Genomic DNA, 17,615 nt, shown 5'->3' with positions numbered 1-17,615 from the left:
AAACAAGCTGTGGCATATGATGGTGGTGGAATATTATTGTTCTCTAAGAAATGACAAGCAGGATGATTTCAGAAAGGCATGGAAAGATATGTATGAAATTATGTATAGTGAAGTGAGCAGAACCAATAGACCATTGTGCACAGAGACAGTAACACTGTTTGATGAATTGCGAATGACAACTATTCTCAACAATACAATGATCCAAGGCAATCCCAAAGGACTAATGATGAAGCATACTATCTACCTCCAAAGAAAGAATGGATATTGATTGAACGCAGAATGAAGCATGCTATTTTACACTCTTTCATTTTTCTTTTATTCAAGTTTCCTTGTATAAAATGACTAATATGATGTTTTACATAATCATACATGTATAACCCATATCTGATTAAATACCACCCCAGGGAGGAGAGAAAGGAGGGATAAAAATGGAGACTTGAAACTATAAATAAAAATATTTATCACTTTAAAAAATTAATTACTCAAAAGCTGTTGCTTGTGAGCCTTTCACGACGTGTCTTTTTCTATATTATTGCATAATTTCATACTGAAAGCAGTTTCATAGGATAGAAGCAGTTTCTGGAAGGCAAACTATAGATGCTTTCCATTTTGTTTGGGGCTGAAACACATCAAAAAAGTCACTTTCAAACCTTAGTGCCAGAAGCTTCTGGAACCCTCCATCAAATGAACAGCCAAGACTGTGGACATGAACAGGTGTCACCTTTGGTGTGAAGCTCTCTCAATGATCATCCTCTATTCAGACTTAGAGCTGGTGCTTAGAGTTCTCTGGGGCTTTCTGGTTGACACTGCAGTTTTATAGAAAATTCCCTCTCCAGCATCCCTGACAAGAATCTGCTTGAAAATCTGTCATAAAGAACCCAATTCTTCTTTTTTCTTTCTTTTCTTTTCTTTTTTTTCCTCAGGGCAATGAGGGTTAAATGACTTGTCCAGGGTCACCCAGTTAGTAAGTGTCAAGTGACTGAGGCTGGATTTGAACTCTGGTCCTCCTGAATCCAGGGCCAGTGTTTTATTCACTGTGCCACCTAGTTGCTCCCGAATCCAATACTTCTAAGGCAGCCTGCTCCAGTCTGGGATAGCTCTAATAGATAGGAGGTTTTTCCTTTTCTAGATTCAAAATCTGGTTCCCTTCAACTTCTCCCTCAATGTTTCTTGTTCTGAGGTGTCTTGGGCCAAGTATAATAAATGTAATCCATCTTCTACCTCACAGTCTTTCAAAAACTTAAAAACCAGTTACCATGTCTCTTTAATTCTCTTTTCCACTCTAAATATGTTCAATTCTTTCACTTGTTCCTCATAGGGTATATTTTTGAGTCCACTCACAGTCCTGCTTGCCCTCTTTTGCATGATTTTTGCTTATCAATGGCCTTCTTAAAATGTGGCAACCAGACCCACACACAGCACTCCAGATGTGGCCTGACCTTGGCATCAGAACTACAACTTCCTTCATTCTGGATGCTCTGCTTCTGCTGATGCAACCTAGAAATGAATTAGCTTTTCTGGTTGCCAAGTTTTCAGTCTCACTCCTGACTCATATTGAACTTTTAGTTTACTAAAATCACCCTTTCTTTTCGACATGAATTTTTATCTAGTCATGCTTTCCCCATCTTAAACTTTTACATTCATTTTTTTGAATCTAAGTATACAATTATGTTTATCTGTATTAATGTCATCTCACTGGATTTAGTCCATCATCCTAACATGTCATTTGTTTTGTAGTCCAATTCTGTAATCTGATATATTATATCTACTGCTCTATTTGGCATCATCTACAAGTCCGAAAAACCTATTTATACCTTAATCCAAGTCACTGATTAAAATGTTGGAAAGAAAGGAATTAATCACATTCAAATGTCAGCTGCTTGGAAATAGAGATTGTTTGGTTGTATGTATTTGTATCACCAGGGCCTACTACAGTGCCTGTACACAGTAGGCACTTAATTAAGACTTGTTAATTGAAGCACACAACATTGTGTCACTCCCCTGAAACCTCAGAGATGCCTACTGATCGTGATTCTTTGGGTCTAGCCATTTACTCCATCCCAGATTCACACAACCATACTATTATCTAGCTGGTACCATCCCTTATTGTCAGGGCATTTTACTCTTCGCTCCTAAATCTGCTATTTCTTAACCAGTTTTGGAATTATTTTGAATTTCAAAATGATCGCATCTATTGAAACCAAAGTTTGAATTTTAAATGAGTAATTTGAGTTTGCCAACTGATTTTTGCTTTGCAATTTTTGAGCCAAGTTCACACATCATAGGCAAGTGTTCCCAGAACACCTACAAAGCAGAGATGGCTAAAAGCATAATAATTTGATGAAAAAAGTAAACACACGGCTCTGTTAAGGATCTAAAAATTGTTATCAAGAGTTGGCTTAATTACTTCCAGTAGCAGTTCTCTCACACCAAACATTTTGGTTTTCTTCATATATAGACAACAAAAGGACATAAAATCCTAGCTAATTCTCTCTCCCCTCTTCCCCATTAAAGCAATCCCCTAGGGAGCAATGGGGGTATTTGGCTTCTACTCTGGAATTTATCAAACTTTAAGAGTTCATTTAAAAGCCATTACAAACTTTCTATAAAAGATGCCTATATGACTTCACTCCTTGTAGGATTTCCATATTAGATCATGGATCATGGAGTAGATAGTGCCCCAGCAGTTAGTTCCATAGAGTTGGAAACAGTGTTTTGCAATGCCACAATTCGAGGCTCTATATATTTATATAATTTGAAAAAGTAGCTGCAGTACTTGATGTGGTGACTGACACATAGTGGGAGGACATGCTCTACTTGGGTTTTGGGACAAGAAAACTGATCGATTCCAGTTTTTTCCCATGAATGTTACTCAGAATACATTAATGTTTACCTTCTGATGGCCTAAGGCTGTGATTTTTATAAAACACAATGTTAAGGTTTTAGCATTTCAGGTACCAACTGCAACAATGCATCTGAGTTGTCATTATCTATAATAAACCTGAAAGTTTGAGGAAAAGAATAGGGTGAAGAGATAGCTGTGGAAAAATAGCATTTCCCTTCTACACACATGCATAGACTCACATAATTGGTGACTTTGCTGGGGAAGAAGGTGAAGTTGGGAAGGTGAGGATTGAAAGGATGGATGGGAACAAGGCAAAAATGAAGTGGACATGAGAACTACATACTCTTGGAAACTTTAGGTAAAATCTTTCTACTCTTTTTGAGAGCTTTTTATCCCTAGCAGATAATTATGTGATCTGACTGTGGGTTAGCCATCAGATGCCTAAGCTTCTGAATGAAATGCAATGGGACAGATACACAAGATCTCTAATGAGGTCCAACAATCTAAGGGTTCAGAGAGAATCCTGGGGCAAGAAGGCCTTTTCACAATTGTGAAATGGTAAGAGTTTATGAAAATATGTACAGAGAACACACAGGCTGGGCATGACAGCTCTGCTTACATTTGAGAAACATAACTTGGTTGGGGAGACTAGCACTTAGTGGTTTGGGTTTATATAACTGCATAATAGAATTTTTGCACAGGAATTTTAGGAGGATTGTTTTTTATTGTTAGTTTAATTAGCTTTCTGAAGACAAAGATTGTTATTATTATTATTTAAACATTTTTAACAATGCTAAGTTGCTGGACTCTCTGCCCTTGTCCAAATGGGATTTTTAAAAAGAAAAATCAATAACATAGTTGATGTAAAACACAGTCTACAAACCCCATGATGAGATTGTCTTTAAGGGGTTTCACATTACACATGTGCAGCAGAAACATTCTTCTCCTTATGTCTTTAGTACAAATACAAAGAACTATTGGATGTGGAAAGACAATTTAAGAAAATTGATTCTTACCAGGCTCAGCTGTGGATCGAGGTTCTGTTTGCCACATCAGGGAAAAAGAGAAGAAAAACTATTAGAATAGGTTACATTAAGCAGCCTCATCCTTTTTATGACCTTTACATTGCTCAAAATTGTTTCCTTGCTTCCTTTTTCTTTCTTCTTCTTTCCACCTGCCTATCCATCCATCCATCCATCCATCCATCCATCCATCCATCCATCCATCCATCCATCCATCCATCCATCCATCCATCCATCCATCCATCCATCCATCCATCCGGAAATCTCAGAGAAGAAGAAGCAGACCAGCAATTGTTCTGCAACTAATATATTTAGAGAAGCCATCTTTTTTTTTTTGGTAGGGCAATGAGGGTTAGGTAACTTGCCCCGGGGGTCACACAACTAGTAAGTGTCAAGTGTCTGAAGCCAGATTTGAACTCAGGTCCTCCTGAATCCAAGGTCAGTGCTTTATCCACTGCACCACCTAGCTGCTCCCCCCCCCCCGCCCCGAGAAGCCATTCTTAACCATTTTTTTTTGTGTCATGGACCCCTAGGTAGACTGGTAAGCCTATGGATTCCTTTTTAGAGTAATATTTTTAAGTGCAAAGGCCACCGATTATATCAAAAGAGTTATCAAAATATTTTCCCAGCCAAGTTCACAAGCCTGCTCAAATATAATCACAGACACCTTAGGGTCCATGGACCTTCAGATTAAGAATCCATGTCTCAAAAGCCACTTGAGGGTATGGAGAGATCATTAGGTTCACATAGTGAGAGGCAACACTTGAACCCAGGTCTTCATGATTCTGAGACCAGTTTTCTAGCCATGATTCTTTTACTTTTCTTCCAACACACACACACACACACACACACACACACACACACACACACACACACACACACCTTTGCACACAATAGATGCACCCTGCATGCAATATACACATGCACCCACAGAGCACACATGAGTGTACACATACATGTGCACACAGATGTGTAGCACACATGCACATGTATACACACATGCATATAGCACATAGTTCCTGGCACATAGTAGATACTTGGTAATGTTGGTTAATTCATGTATATATTTGTGAGTCTTGCCCCTGACTTTTATTAGCTCTGGTACCCTGAGCAAATCACTTAACCTCTCAAGTACCTCAAGCAGTTCCTTTTCACTTACTTTTCTGTAAAATCCGAAAGTCTGGAGAGTCTTGAATCTCGATGCCTTCTCGAAACCATGTGACTTGCAATGGGGGTGCTCCTCTGACCCGGGACTCCAGGACAACCACTTGTCCCTCTGAGGCTGTTATGTTTTGCAGTTCCTAAAATTGGAAGGAAATGCTCCCAATCAAACTTTTGTCCGTTCCCTCCCTCAATTAAACAGAAGAAAAGAAGCAATTAGAACACAGAAAAATTAAAAAAAAAATCTGGTGAATCAAGTAAAATTAAATCAACAGATCATCAGGTTTTCCTAATCACCAGTTTAATTACATCAGTAAACTGCTTTTTCAAATGGTTTTTGAATACCAGAAACCATGAAAAAAATTACATTTGCTCTGGCTTTATAATTTCCACTGCATTTTGCAAAACACACATTTATTAATTCAATCCTTATCTTTCCAATTATTTCCCTCTCATCCTTTTGCTCCTCAAGTCACTAGGCAAGGCAACTGGAATGCAAACCTCATTCTAGGATGAATACATTCTGAGTTAACACAGATTCTCATAAAAACAAAATATAAAGTTTACACAATGGAAAAGTGGGTTTATGGTTTCTAACAAGCACAATTCTTTTTTCTTTTTCCTGTTCCTTTCTCCCTCCCTCAGTATGCACTCCCCACCTCTCAACCCAAGGCTTTTGAAGAAAAGGGCAATTTGGTATAGTTTTGTTTTCCAGGTTTTAGTAAGGCAATAGTGCATTGAATTTTGGGACCATTGAAAAGAAGCTTTAGAAAACCCCACACAGATAAGAAAGGAAGCTAGTTCTGGAAGTGCAATAGAAGAGGCAGATCTTTTTGCACATGATATAAAAAATCCAAAGGTGAAAAAACTTGCACCATTTCCCTTACTTATCTGTCCCTAGGATTAGTTAACAACTTAAAGAAAATATGAAACTCTTAGTCCATACATTAGAGCCTACTTAAACTTTCAGAAATGTAAAGGGTTTTAGTTTCATTACTCAGGCTGAACAGTAGGATATTGTACCTGATAAAGACCACCGAAATATGAGGAGTTTCTAAAAGGTAAGTGATAATTTGGGGGGGGGGGAGGATATTGCATAGGGACCAAATGGAAGACTTTGTATTAGGTGTTGCTTTCTTGTTTACATCCTGTTGAAAGGAACTATTGGACAAATGTCCTCTAGTTTTGTAAATCCCCTAGGAATGTGAACCTTTGAACTGTGTGTTCTGGAATGCTAAATCCAGAAAAGGGTGAGTAGGTGGTGGTGGGGAAGAAATTCTTGGTGGAAGAATGCATTCTTATTCACTATTTCTGCTTTTCCACAAAGGTATCCATAACCTCTGACTATCAGAGTCTTGCAACCTCTGGAACAGAATTACAGAAGATTCAGATTTGTCAAAGATGAAACTGCCAAATGACCTTGGGACAATGTTCCCCAAACCTTCAACATATTCGCTTCCTTAAGACTTGCAACAATGGATAGCATAGACTTTGTCCAGAAGTATATACAAACAAAGGAACAGAGACACCCAAGTATAACCACTCAGAGCCAAACTTCTGAGAGCTGCAATATTTTGTCACACACAGATATCACCTGGATGGTTTGCTCTGTCTCCTGATGACTACAGTATAGGGCCAGCTTAGAGGCACCAGCCCTGAATCTTCAGCTTTTTCTCATTTTAGAAGATGGCACTAGACTCACTGTTAAGCTGACTGATTGAATCTGCTGTCTTCCCATTCCTCATCTCTACCTACCTCCCCACTTGTGGCAACACATTCTATTTCTCATATGGAACCTCCTGGCTTCATTCAATTTTATGTTTGGGGAACAGGTTCCCCCAACTGGCTTCAGGGGATCATTTCAGTGTAATTGTTGCTCATAGTGCTTGGACTCTCAGTTTCAGTCTGCTGTTAAGTGGAAAGCAGCCTGGTATGGTGGAGAAGATGCTGCTGTCTCTGAAGTCAGAGCTCATGGGTTCATATCCCTACTCTTCTTCTTCTTGTCTTTTGTCTCTTAATATTTCTCATCTATATGACGAAAGGCTTGGGATAGATGAACTCTACAACCCTAGATCTATTGTAGATTTTGCGTAAGAGGCATGTAATTTTAGTTTTTGAGTCTTTTGAGGCATTAAATGATCTTTTGAGATCATTTTAAGAAGATAGATATTCATTTAGCTTAGGAGATGCTTAATTAAAGAGGCATAACTTCCACAAGTCATGGATGCATTTATCCCAGATCCCAAGGCACTGAGGTAGTCAAAACATTGGTTAACAATTGGGCTTCTTGGTAAGGGAAATGGTTTTTCTTCCTGGCATAAACCATTGCCCAATGCACGAGGCTAGTTATTAAACCTTGTAGTCCAGGAAGAATTGAATGCAGGACCACGGGCCAATCTTGCCAGACTGATTCTGGAAGGAATAATAGTGTTCTGGCAGCCCAAGAGACCACAGAACTGACTCAGAAGCGACTGGCACCCGCATTTTCTTGATCGACCAATGATAATTCTTTTTTTCTCTAGGGAGTTGCTGAATCCTGAAGAGTGATCATGTTCTGCCTTCTTGATACTGTTGAAAGATAGGGAGTTGGTTCCTTTGACCAACAGCCAATTCTCTAAAATTTCTTTAGCATTTGTAGTCTGTGCCAAACAATTTGTCTTACAATTTGTGGGCAGTGATTTTGTGAAATTAGCCCTGTGTTTGGAGCTAGAAGCCCTAGATTGGCCTGAATCTTCTCTTTGTTTCCTACCACCTGTGTGAACTAGGGTGTGTCAGATAACTTTGTGTGGCCTCAGTTTCCTCATATGTGATATAAGGGGGTTGCACTAGTTCTCTTAAGTTCCTTTTAGTTCTAAATCCTTTGGTCTCCCATTGTTCTTCATATATATTTTTTCTCTGTATGTCTTATTCCCACAACCTCCCCCCCAAATTATGTCAGAAATCCTTCCATGGCAGCTTCTTCTTCCTTACACTCTCATAGTACTTGACAGGGTTCTATATACATAGTAGGGGCTCAAAAATACTGGTTGACTTGACTACAAAAGGGTCATTAGCACATACATCAAGCAATGGCCTACTAAGATACTATAGAGCTGCTTAGTTTGCTTCTAAAATTCAGTGTTATCCTATATCCAACTTGTGCCAGGGACCAAGACAAACCCAAACAATGAGCATAGCAGATTTCAAACCTTTGTAAAAATGGGTGGAGTGTAGACAGAATTGGCTCCATCTAGTCGGTAGAGATATGAAGTGGGACTTTGAACCTGAAAAACCAAAATCATATTAGTCACAATATTAAATACACACATGCTTGAAAAGATGGGGGCAGGGAGAGGAAGGGCAATGCTTTTAGCAGGTGATCTAGCCCTCCGAAAGAAACTCTTGCTATAGCTGATGCTCCCTAACTGTTCTGAGTCCAATCCTAGTACCTCTTCCCTATTGTACATCTGTTATATTCTAAAAATCAAGATGATATTTATAAGAAAATCTTTCTCCTTGGGGGAATTGTCTGTTTAAAAGCTATTTCCAAAAGGATTTTAACATTCTTTTTTTTGGGGGGTGGGGATGAGGCAATGAGGGTTAAGTGACTTGCCCAGGGTCACACAGCTAGCTTCAAGTGTCCAAGGTCAAATTTGAACTCAGGTCCTCCTGAATCCGGGGCCAGTGCTTTATCCACTGAGTCACCTAACTGTCCCTTCCAAAAGGATTTTGTATCTGTAACCCTGCAAGAATTTTATTTTCACAGTTCTCAAATATATGATATTCTATGTGCATATAAATTCAAATAGGGTCTGAAGCCAGCTATTAAAATAATTAAGTTCTTTTCATCAGCATTAGAAAGGGGAGTTAATTATCTAACATTTACTGATCTGAAATGTAAAGTTCACTGTCATTGTTAGCCAGTTTTAGAGGCAGGAAATTGAGAGAAGATTTTGTTGTTATTGTTGTTGAAGAAAAAGAGGTAAGACAACTCCAGCGAGTCGCAACCCCCAGGGAAAAATGATGTGACTTCTGAATTTGTTGAAAAGAAACACCAGAAGCTAGTATATATTTTGCATTAGCCTAACTTTCTCAGAATCGACATTTGGGATCATCTGTGATATGTATTACCAAACTTTATTTATTTACTAATTTACTTAGGTTGTTATACTGTTAGACATGCTAAGGAATCACATAAGGTGAAGCTAGCTGATAGAATTTGGTGGAGATTTGAAGCAAGAAGTTCATAGGAATTAGGAGTCAGGACAACCTGGGCTAGACTCCTGCCTCATACCCTGTAGAGGGTGTCCAAAAGTCTTAGTGCAGTTCCAAGTTATTAAAGCTTCCAATTGCACTAAGACTTTTGGAACATACTTAGGCAAGTCTCTTAACCAATCAGGGACTTTGGTTCTTCATCTGCAAAATGGTGAAAATAATAGCACCTAGTTCAAGAGAATGCTGTGAGGATCTAATACATACAAAATGCTTTGGAAACTTTTAAGTGTTAAATAAATGCCAATAATAATAATGATTATCTTTATTTGGTATAACAGGCAACTCCCTAAGACCCTAAGTTGAAGATCAGTTGCTGATCTGCATTGGTAGAGAGTTTTCTCACCAAGGATTCCCCACATTGATGAAATCACAGGTCTAGTTGGAAAGCACATTGTTATACTGGATATTAGTTGTAACAGATGTAAGATTGGAAAAAAATTCTGGAGAAGCATAGTGCACAAATCTAGAGCTGTAAAGGACAACAGAGGCTGTCTAGTCCAAACCCTCCTTTTACAAATGAGGAAGTCAAGATATATAGAGGGTTAATGACTTCTCCAAGGTCACACAGGTCATAAATAGGAGAGCTATGTGAGAAAATAATTTTTTTTTTAACAGGGCAATGGGGTTAAGTGACTTGCCCAGGGTCACACAGCTAGTAAGTGTTAAGTGTCTGAGGCCGGATTTGAACTCAGGAACTCCTGAATCCAGGGCCGGTGCGCCACCTAGCCTCCCTGAGAAAATAATTATTAATAATGAATTTCTAGAAGAAACCCAGATGTGTTAGTGTTAGCTGCTCTCGCCCCCTCCTCAGAAACCAACCTGGGATGAGCCTTCAGCTTAAAAAAACTAATGCAGATTTATCCTTCTGATTAGCTAGGGGAAGAAGCACACCTAGATGGTTGGAATTTGATCTCTAGACCACCCCCCAAAGTCACGTCAATCAATGGAGCTAAATGATGCTAACCAATTATCTTAGATCGATGTGTGTGACCTGCCTCTACCAAAAAGAGGTTAAGGGGCGGCTAGGTGGCGCAGTGGATAAAGCACTGGCCCTGGATTCAGGAGTACCTGAGTTCAAATCCGGCCTCAGACACTTGACACTTACTAGGCTGTGTGACCCTGGGCAAGTCACTTAACCCCCATTGCCCTGCAAAAAAACCCCAACAAAAACAAAAACAAACAAAAAAAGAAGTTAAAAATCCCTGGGGACACGAGGGTTGGTAGTGGTCAGTAGGCCTCTCTCTCTCTCTCTCTCTCTGACCCTCCTTCCTGGGACTCACCCTCCATGCTGGGTATGTAATTACTTAGGCCTGTAAACCTGTGACTAATGGGGAAGTCAGGAAGACACATGGTCAATACTTTATTACTTTACTAATATGTGATCTTAATTAATAATAAATGCTTACTGCCAAAAACGGGTGCAATGGCCATTAATTTATAAGCAGTAATATTTTAGAAACCCCAGCCTAGTCCCACAATATTTTAAATAACACAACTAGGAAATGAACTTATTTCCCATGATTCTAACTTCAGGGCTCTTTCCAATGCTCCATACTGATTTTTGTGTGGGAGTTTGGGGGTAACTTTTATTTTGAATCTCCTCAATCCACAGCTTAATTAGTAAATGCATTTTTGAGCCCATGCTAGTAAAACCAAATGTACATCTAGATTTAAGCTTGTGGAAGAAAGCTTGTACGTATTCTGTGATCTGCAAATCTCATGTATCATAGAATATAATCACCAAACACCTTCTGAGTTCTCAATAAATGATAATGCCCTGCATTGATATAATCATGTCATAAAAAACAAGCCCATGATTAGGGATGACTTTATGGCTTAAGAAAATGAAGAGAGACCCTTTCTAAGAAATGACAGATAATCTTTTAAAGGGATATTCATCATGGTACTTCGATATTTGGATTTTAATGTTATATTTTTTATTTTTGCTTTTTAAAATCTATTTCTTTTAAAAACAAACTTTTCATCTCTCAAACTGGCTGTAGTTTGTCATTTTCTCTCCATTCAAAAATGTAACCTTGCAAAGTAATGAAGCAAAATGAAAGAATTGTAACTAGGGATTCTTTGAGGAAGGGAGGCTGGAAAGGGCTAGGAGGGTGGAAAGTGAGAGTAAGGGAGGTGGGATATTTGAGTCCCATAGTGGATAAGAGGAATGGTGTGGTGGTATGGTAGAAAATCCAACAGTGGATGAAAGTTGTGCTGGAGTGAAAGCAGCCCTCATACTCTCATGGTCAGGAAGGCAAATCCCCAGTAAAGAAACAACTGGATTAAGGAAGAAGGTCATGATATATGAAGTAGGTTCATGGAAGACTCTAAAGTAACATGTGGGAATGGTGATCTCCAAGAAGTACAAGGCCAACTGACTTCCCTGGGAAGAAGATACATCCTCCTGGATATTAGAATCTTGAGTCAAAATCCTGATGGCTTCACCCTACTTACACCTTTCATAAAAGTACAAGTTTGTTTAAGGAGAAATTGTTGATTTCTAATTTTACTTATTTTACTACTTGTGTAGCTCCTTGTGGAGGCTGGGACAATATTCACGGATACTTACACTTCGGGGGTTCCTATTTGTAAGATTCAACTAAATGGTTTATGTGATTTGTGAAGTTGTCTAGGAATGGATTCTAGTTTTTCCGGTATCTGATGGTTGGGAAGAGGAGCTTCCAATGGAGAAACTATCTAATAGGTGACATATTTAGGTACTAAATGGTCTGAAAGGAAGGAACATTATTTCCCTTCTGCTTGTTGTTGCTATTCAACGATAATATTGTTGCTTATTGTTGCTAGGTATTTCATCTTCAGGGTGTGTTTGTTTCTTTTCAGTCTCATTTCCACTTAGACAGCAAGCAGGTCAAGGGTCTAGATCTGGGTCTGTAAGTGTGTTAACAGTTACTAAATCACAGTACATTTTAAGTAGAACATTAGAATGACAATTTATAATCTCATATTAAGAGACTAGTTAGAACTATATGTATGTATATGTATATTATAACCAATATAATAAATTGCATTACTGGTGGACTGTGGTTACAGAGTAGACATACCTGTTGAACGGGAACAGAGATGGGTTGAATCACAGCTGTAGTCACTCCGGTCTTTGGGGAAGATGATCCTATTGTTAAGGAAACCGAGGTTGTTTTCTTTTGGGCTCTGAAAATGTGGGAAAGCAAACTGTCAGTCATATATTTTGCAAGGATTCACTTGCATCATCATCAAAACATGTTTTTATTCCAACTTATCTTTGTTGGTGATATAGTAGGATGAGCTTAAATTTCAATTTATAGTCTGAAAATGAAGTGTGTCTCAGTAATGGGAGTGTGCTAATCAAATTAAAAAATTATTTAATAAAGCTAATAAAACAATAATAAAAATCATTTAATAAAATGTAATGAAATTTTAATCAAATTTCAATTCTTGGTATAAAATTTGAATGGATTATTGTAGACTTCTTTTTTATTTTTCATTCCTTTAAATTCCTTTATCTGTGATGTATAATTATATTTTATATATATCAAATAGAGATAGAATATACACAAAGACACATATATATCTAGATATATCTAAATGTAATAATGTAGAAAATTTATTGTAGACTTCTAACATACAAGACACATCAGAGAGAAGTAGGAAACAGACAACTCTGCCATTTTCAAATAAAAGACTTATAAGTCCTAAAGGATAAGAAAATACTTGGCAGAATTCCAATCTCTATAAGTAAGCAAATGTTTGGAATCATTAGTTTGGGTCTCAAAGTTTCGGTTTGTTCTCCTAAATCTTCCAGCAGCTGGTCATTGTTCCAACTGCTAATTTTGCAAAGATGACAGTATTTTGGAAACCTCATCTTTTTTCCTCATAAGAGATAACTCATATCTATATAGCATTTTAAAGTTTACAAAACACTTTAAGTTATTTATTTGAGCCTCAGAAGTACCCAGTGAGGTAGGCACTTCAGGTATATTATTCTCATTTTACAGATGAAGAAATTGAAACTTAGAGGTGTTAAATGACTTGCCAAATGTCACACTTAGAGGCAGCATCTGAGGCAGGATTTTAAGGCAGGTCTTTCTAGGTCCAGGTATAGCACTGGACATCATGTTGTCCCTCTTTATTAGAACTAGGAAAGGGAAACATTGGTTGCTTCTTCATTGATAGCTTCAAGATTTTATTTGAACAAATTCTGGATAATGCAATTCTATTTTTTTTTGGGGGGAGGGTCAGGGCAATGAGGGTTAACTGACTTGTCTGGGGTCACACCACCAGTAAGTGTCAAGTGTCTGAGGCTGGACTTGAACTCAGGTCCTCCTGACTCCAGGGTCAGTGCCTTATCCACTGTGCCACCTAGCTGCCCCCAATGCAATTCTTTTTATGCAGCTCTTCTTATGGTTTCCTCCCTCCTTCCCTCTCCTCCTAAATAAGATGGCTAGAGACTATGAAGGCAATCTATATCTATTTATATAGTACTACTGTCTTTGAAATGGGTTTAATGGATGATATATTGACTTGGCTCCTCTAAAAATAAACTATTACCTCTTACCTAATTGCAAACCCACTTCAGGTCCAATGACTTTTTCCTACCTACAATTTATCTATCAATCAAGAAGCATTAATTGAAGCACAAAAGGTCAAGAATACCAAGGGAATCAATGAAATATATGTGAAGAAAGGTGGCCTAGCAGTACCAGATCTCATACTGTATGATGAAACAGTAATCATCAAAACAATTTGGTACTGGCTAAGAAATAGAGTGGTGGATCAGTGGAATAGATTACGTATACAATACACAGTAGTAAATAAATAACAGAGTGATTTAGTGTTTGATAAATGCAAAGATTCAAGTCTTAGGACAATAATTCTCTATTTGACAAAAGTTGCTGGGAAAACTGGAAAGCAATTTAGCAGAAACTAGGTATAGACCAACATCTCACACCATATACCAAGATAAGGTCAAGATGAGTACATGATTTAGATATTAAGGCTGATAGTGTAAGCAAATTAGGGGGACATGGAATGATTTACCTGTTAAATCTATAGGTAAGGGAAGAATTTATGACAAAACAAGAGAAAGACAACATTAAAGGACGTAAAATGAATAAATTGAATTACATTAAATTAAAAAAGGTTTTGCACAAATAAGACCAATTGTAGCCAAGATTAGAAGGAAAGCAGAAATCTGGGAAACAATTTTTATAGCTAGTTTCTCTGATAAAGGCCTCATTTCTCAAATGTATAGAAAACCGAGTCACATTTGTAAGAATATGTAAGAATTGATAAATAGTTAAAGGATATGAACAGGCAGTTTTTAGAAGACAAAATCAAAGCTATCTATAGTCATATAAAATGCTCTAAATGACTATTCATTGTAGAAATGCAAATTAAGACAACTTTGAGGTACTACCTCAAACATATCAGATCACCTAATATGACATAAAAGGGAAATGACAAAGGGATGTGAAAAAATTGGGACACTAATGCATTGTTTTTTTATTTATTTTTTTGCAAGGCAATGAGGGTTAAGTGACTTGCCCAGGGTCACACAGCTAGCAAGTGTCAAGCGTCTGAGGCTGGATTTGAACTCAGGTCCTCCTGAATTCAGGGCTGGTGCTTTAACCACTACGCCACTTAGCTGCCCACACTAATGCATTGTTGTTTTTTTGTTTTGTTTTGTTTTTTTGTGGGGCAATGGGGGTTAAGTGACTTGCCCAGGGTCACACAGCTAGTAAATGTCAAGTGTCTGAGGCTGGGTTTGAACTCAGGAACTCCTGAATCCAGGGCCAGTGCTTTATCCACTGCACCACCTAGCTGCCCCTACACTAATGCATTGTTGATAGTTGTGAACTGATCCAATCATTCTGGAGGGCAATTTGGAACTATGTCCAAAGGGCTATAATAGCAGGAATACCCCTTGACATAGTAATGCCACTTCTAGGTTTGTATTCCAAAGAGCTCAAAGAAAAGGGGAAAAGGACCAACTTATATAACAATATTTATAGCAGTTCTTTTTTGGTGTCTGAGTTAGAAATTGAGATTTTCATCAATTGGGGAAATAATATGAACTACAGTATAATTTCTGAAGGGTAGAGGGCATTGTAAACTGGAGGGATTAAAAGGCTTCCTGAGCAGGGTTTTAAAGGATGCAAGGGGTTCTCAGAGGCAGATTCCATCCCATCCACTCTTTTTCTTCAGGGCAATGAGTGTTAAGTAACTTGCCCAGGGTCACACAGCTAGTAAGTGTCAAGTGTCTGAGGCTGGATTTGAACTCAGTTCTTCCTGAATCCAAGGCCAGTGCTTTATCCATTGCACCACCTAGCTGCCCCCCATCTACTCTTTTGCCCTTCTCTGTCATCCCTACACTAGCAGTTATTTTCAATCTCTCCCTGTCCATTGGTTGACATTTTTCATTCCAGAGATTATCTCCATATTAATAGAATTAATAATGGTGGGGGAGGGGAGACTGTAGTGAGGAGGAGGTACTTACTGTGGCATATCTCCAGCTTTTGATTTGAAAGCTAAACTTTCACTATCAGAATCTGATGAACTAGCTCCTGGAAGAAAAAAAGATGTGCATCTTTAATTAATAATAATAATAAAAAACCACAATAGCATTTGTATAGTGTTTTCAGGTTTAGAAAAGAATTTACAAGGTTCTTATTTGAGCTTCACAACGACTCAGAGAGATAAGTACTATTATTAGCCCCATTTTATATCTGAAGAAACTGAGGTTGAGAAAAATTAAATAACTTGCCTAAGCTAAGTCACTCCCACAGCTAAGTGTCTGGGGCTGAATTCCAGCTCAGGTCTTTCTGATAATGAAGTCCAGAACTTTTCCCACTGTAGGCAACTACCTAGTTGCCTTTCTATCTTAAAGGCTTTTCTATTTGGCTCAGGGGCATCTGTTACCTTGATGCTTGACTACTAGGTTTAAAGGATCATTTTGGCTTGATTATACAGTGAGACATGATACTTCAGATTGCTCTGAGTTGAAAAGTTCTTTTAGAAAAAAATTCACATATAGAGCTGATTTGGTGAGCTTGGAAATGGTAAATAGCAAAGATGTTAGGATTTAGATATAAATCTTTACAAATAATCTGTTATTTTCTTTTTTTTTTAGTGAGGCAATTGGGGTTAAGTGACTTGCCCAGGGTCACACAGCTAGTAAGTGTTAAGTGTCTGAGGCCGGATTTAAGTGTTTAATCAATGCTTTCAGATTGTTCTTTGTTCTGTTTAATTCACTCTGCATCAGTTCATGTAAATCTTCCCTCATTCTGCTGAATTCCCCATCCCAGTAATTTTTTATTTTATTTTTTTTGGTGAGGCAATTGGGGTTAAGTGACCTGCCCAGGGTCACACAGCTAGTAAGTGTAAAGTGTCTGAGACCGGATTTGAATTCAGGTTTTCCTGAATCCAGGGCTGGTGCTTTATCCATTGCGCCACCTAGCTGCCCCATCCCAGTCGTTTCTTACCAAACAATAATATCTCATTACATTCATATACACACAGTCTATCTTCCCTTGGTTTTTCCCTGACCTTTCTGACTGCTCCTTCTCAGGTACTTTTGCTGTCATCATTTTCTCTTTCCCATAAATCTAGGCCTTCCCTGAAGCTCTCTGCTGTCCTTTTTATATACTCATTCTCTTGGTGACATTACCCACTCCCACACCTACCACACCCTCACTCTATGTAAATTGATTTCTAAATCTACATCTCTAGGCTTAACCTTTCTCTGAAGTCCAGTCTTAAATATCCCCCTGATCATTTCCACTTGGGTGTCTGTTATCATTCCATATGCAACATGTCTAAAATAAGAGATGTTATCTTCCCCGATTCTTCTTCCAGACTCCCCCATTGCTGTTAAAGACATCAGCATTTTTCCTAGTTACACAATCTGAGAAATCTGAGTCGTCATTGACTACCTCCTCATCTTTATTTCCTGTGCCATAAGCAATCCTGTCTGTCTGTACTTTGGGATGTCTGACTTCTTTTATTTTCATTACTACTGCCCTTGTTACCCTGTGCCTATCTACATCACAGACCTAGGGGTATTTTTTGGGTTTTTTTGCCTGATCTCTCTTCCTCCCACCCATCCAATTGATCCTTTATATCATCAGATATATCTTTTTGGAACACCACATTTCTAGTGTCTCTCCCCAGGTCAGAAATTTTCAGTGGCTCCCGAGTTACCTACAGGACAAGCTCTGTATCCTGGCTTTCCATTTCCTCTGTAATTTGACCTCAGTTTACCTTGCTGGCCTTATTTTCTACTATACCCAAACCAAATGAATGCTGAACCTATCAGGTGACTCCCTGGCTCCTCC

At 38.3% G+C, this 17,615-nt stretch overlaps 1 protein-coding gene across 3 annotated transcripts in view; it reads right to left on the bottom strand.

The window, feature by feature from the left end:
- PALLD (palladin, cytoskeletal associated protein) overlaps window positions 1–17,615 on the bottom strand; it is a 536,515-nt gene that overhangs the window by 293,678 nt on the left and 225,222 nt on the right. For all 3 annotated transcript variants that reach the window (XM_043971007.1, XM_043971008.1, XM_043971009.1), the window contains exons 4-8: window positions 15,779–15,845; window positions 12,348–12,453; window positions 8,217–8,291; window positions 5,027–5,168; window positions 3,862–3,885 (exon numbers count right to left, since the gene is read on the bottom strand). In XM_043971007.1, coding sequence (XP_043826942.1) covers window positions 3,862–3,885; window positions 5,027–5,168; window positions 8,217–8,291; window positions 12,348–12,453; window positions 15,779–15,845 — 414 coding nt within the window. The remainder of the gene's footprint in view (window positions 1–3,861; window positions 3,886–5,026; window positions 5,169–8,216; window positions 8,292–12,347; window positions 12,454–15,778; window positions 15,846–17,615) is intronic.

Source organism: Dromiciops gliroides, chromosome 6 (genome assembly GCF_019393635.1).
Source record: "Dromiciops gliroides isolate mDroGli1 chromosome 6, mDroGli1.pri, whole genome shotgun sequence".
In the NCBI taxonomy this organism is placed as follows: Eukaryota; Metazoa; Chordata; class Mammalia; order Microbiotheria; family Microbiotheriidae; genus Dromiciops; species Dromiciops gliroides.
Note: the sequence above shows the minus strand (reverse complement) of the source record. Positions and strands in the feature narration are given on the sequence as shown.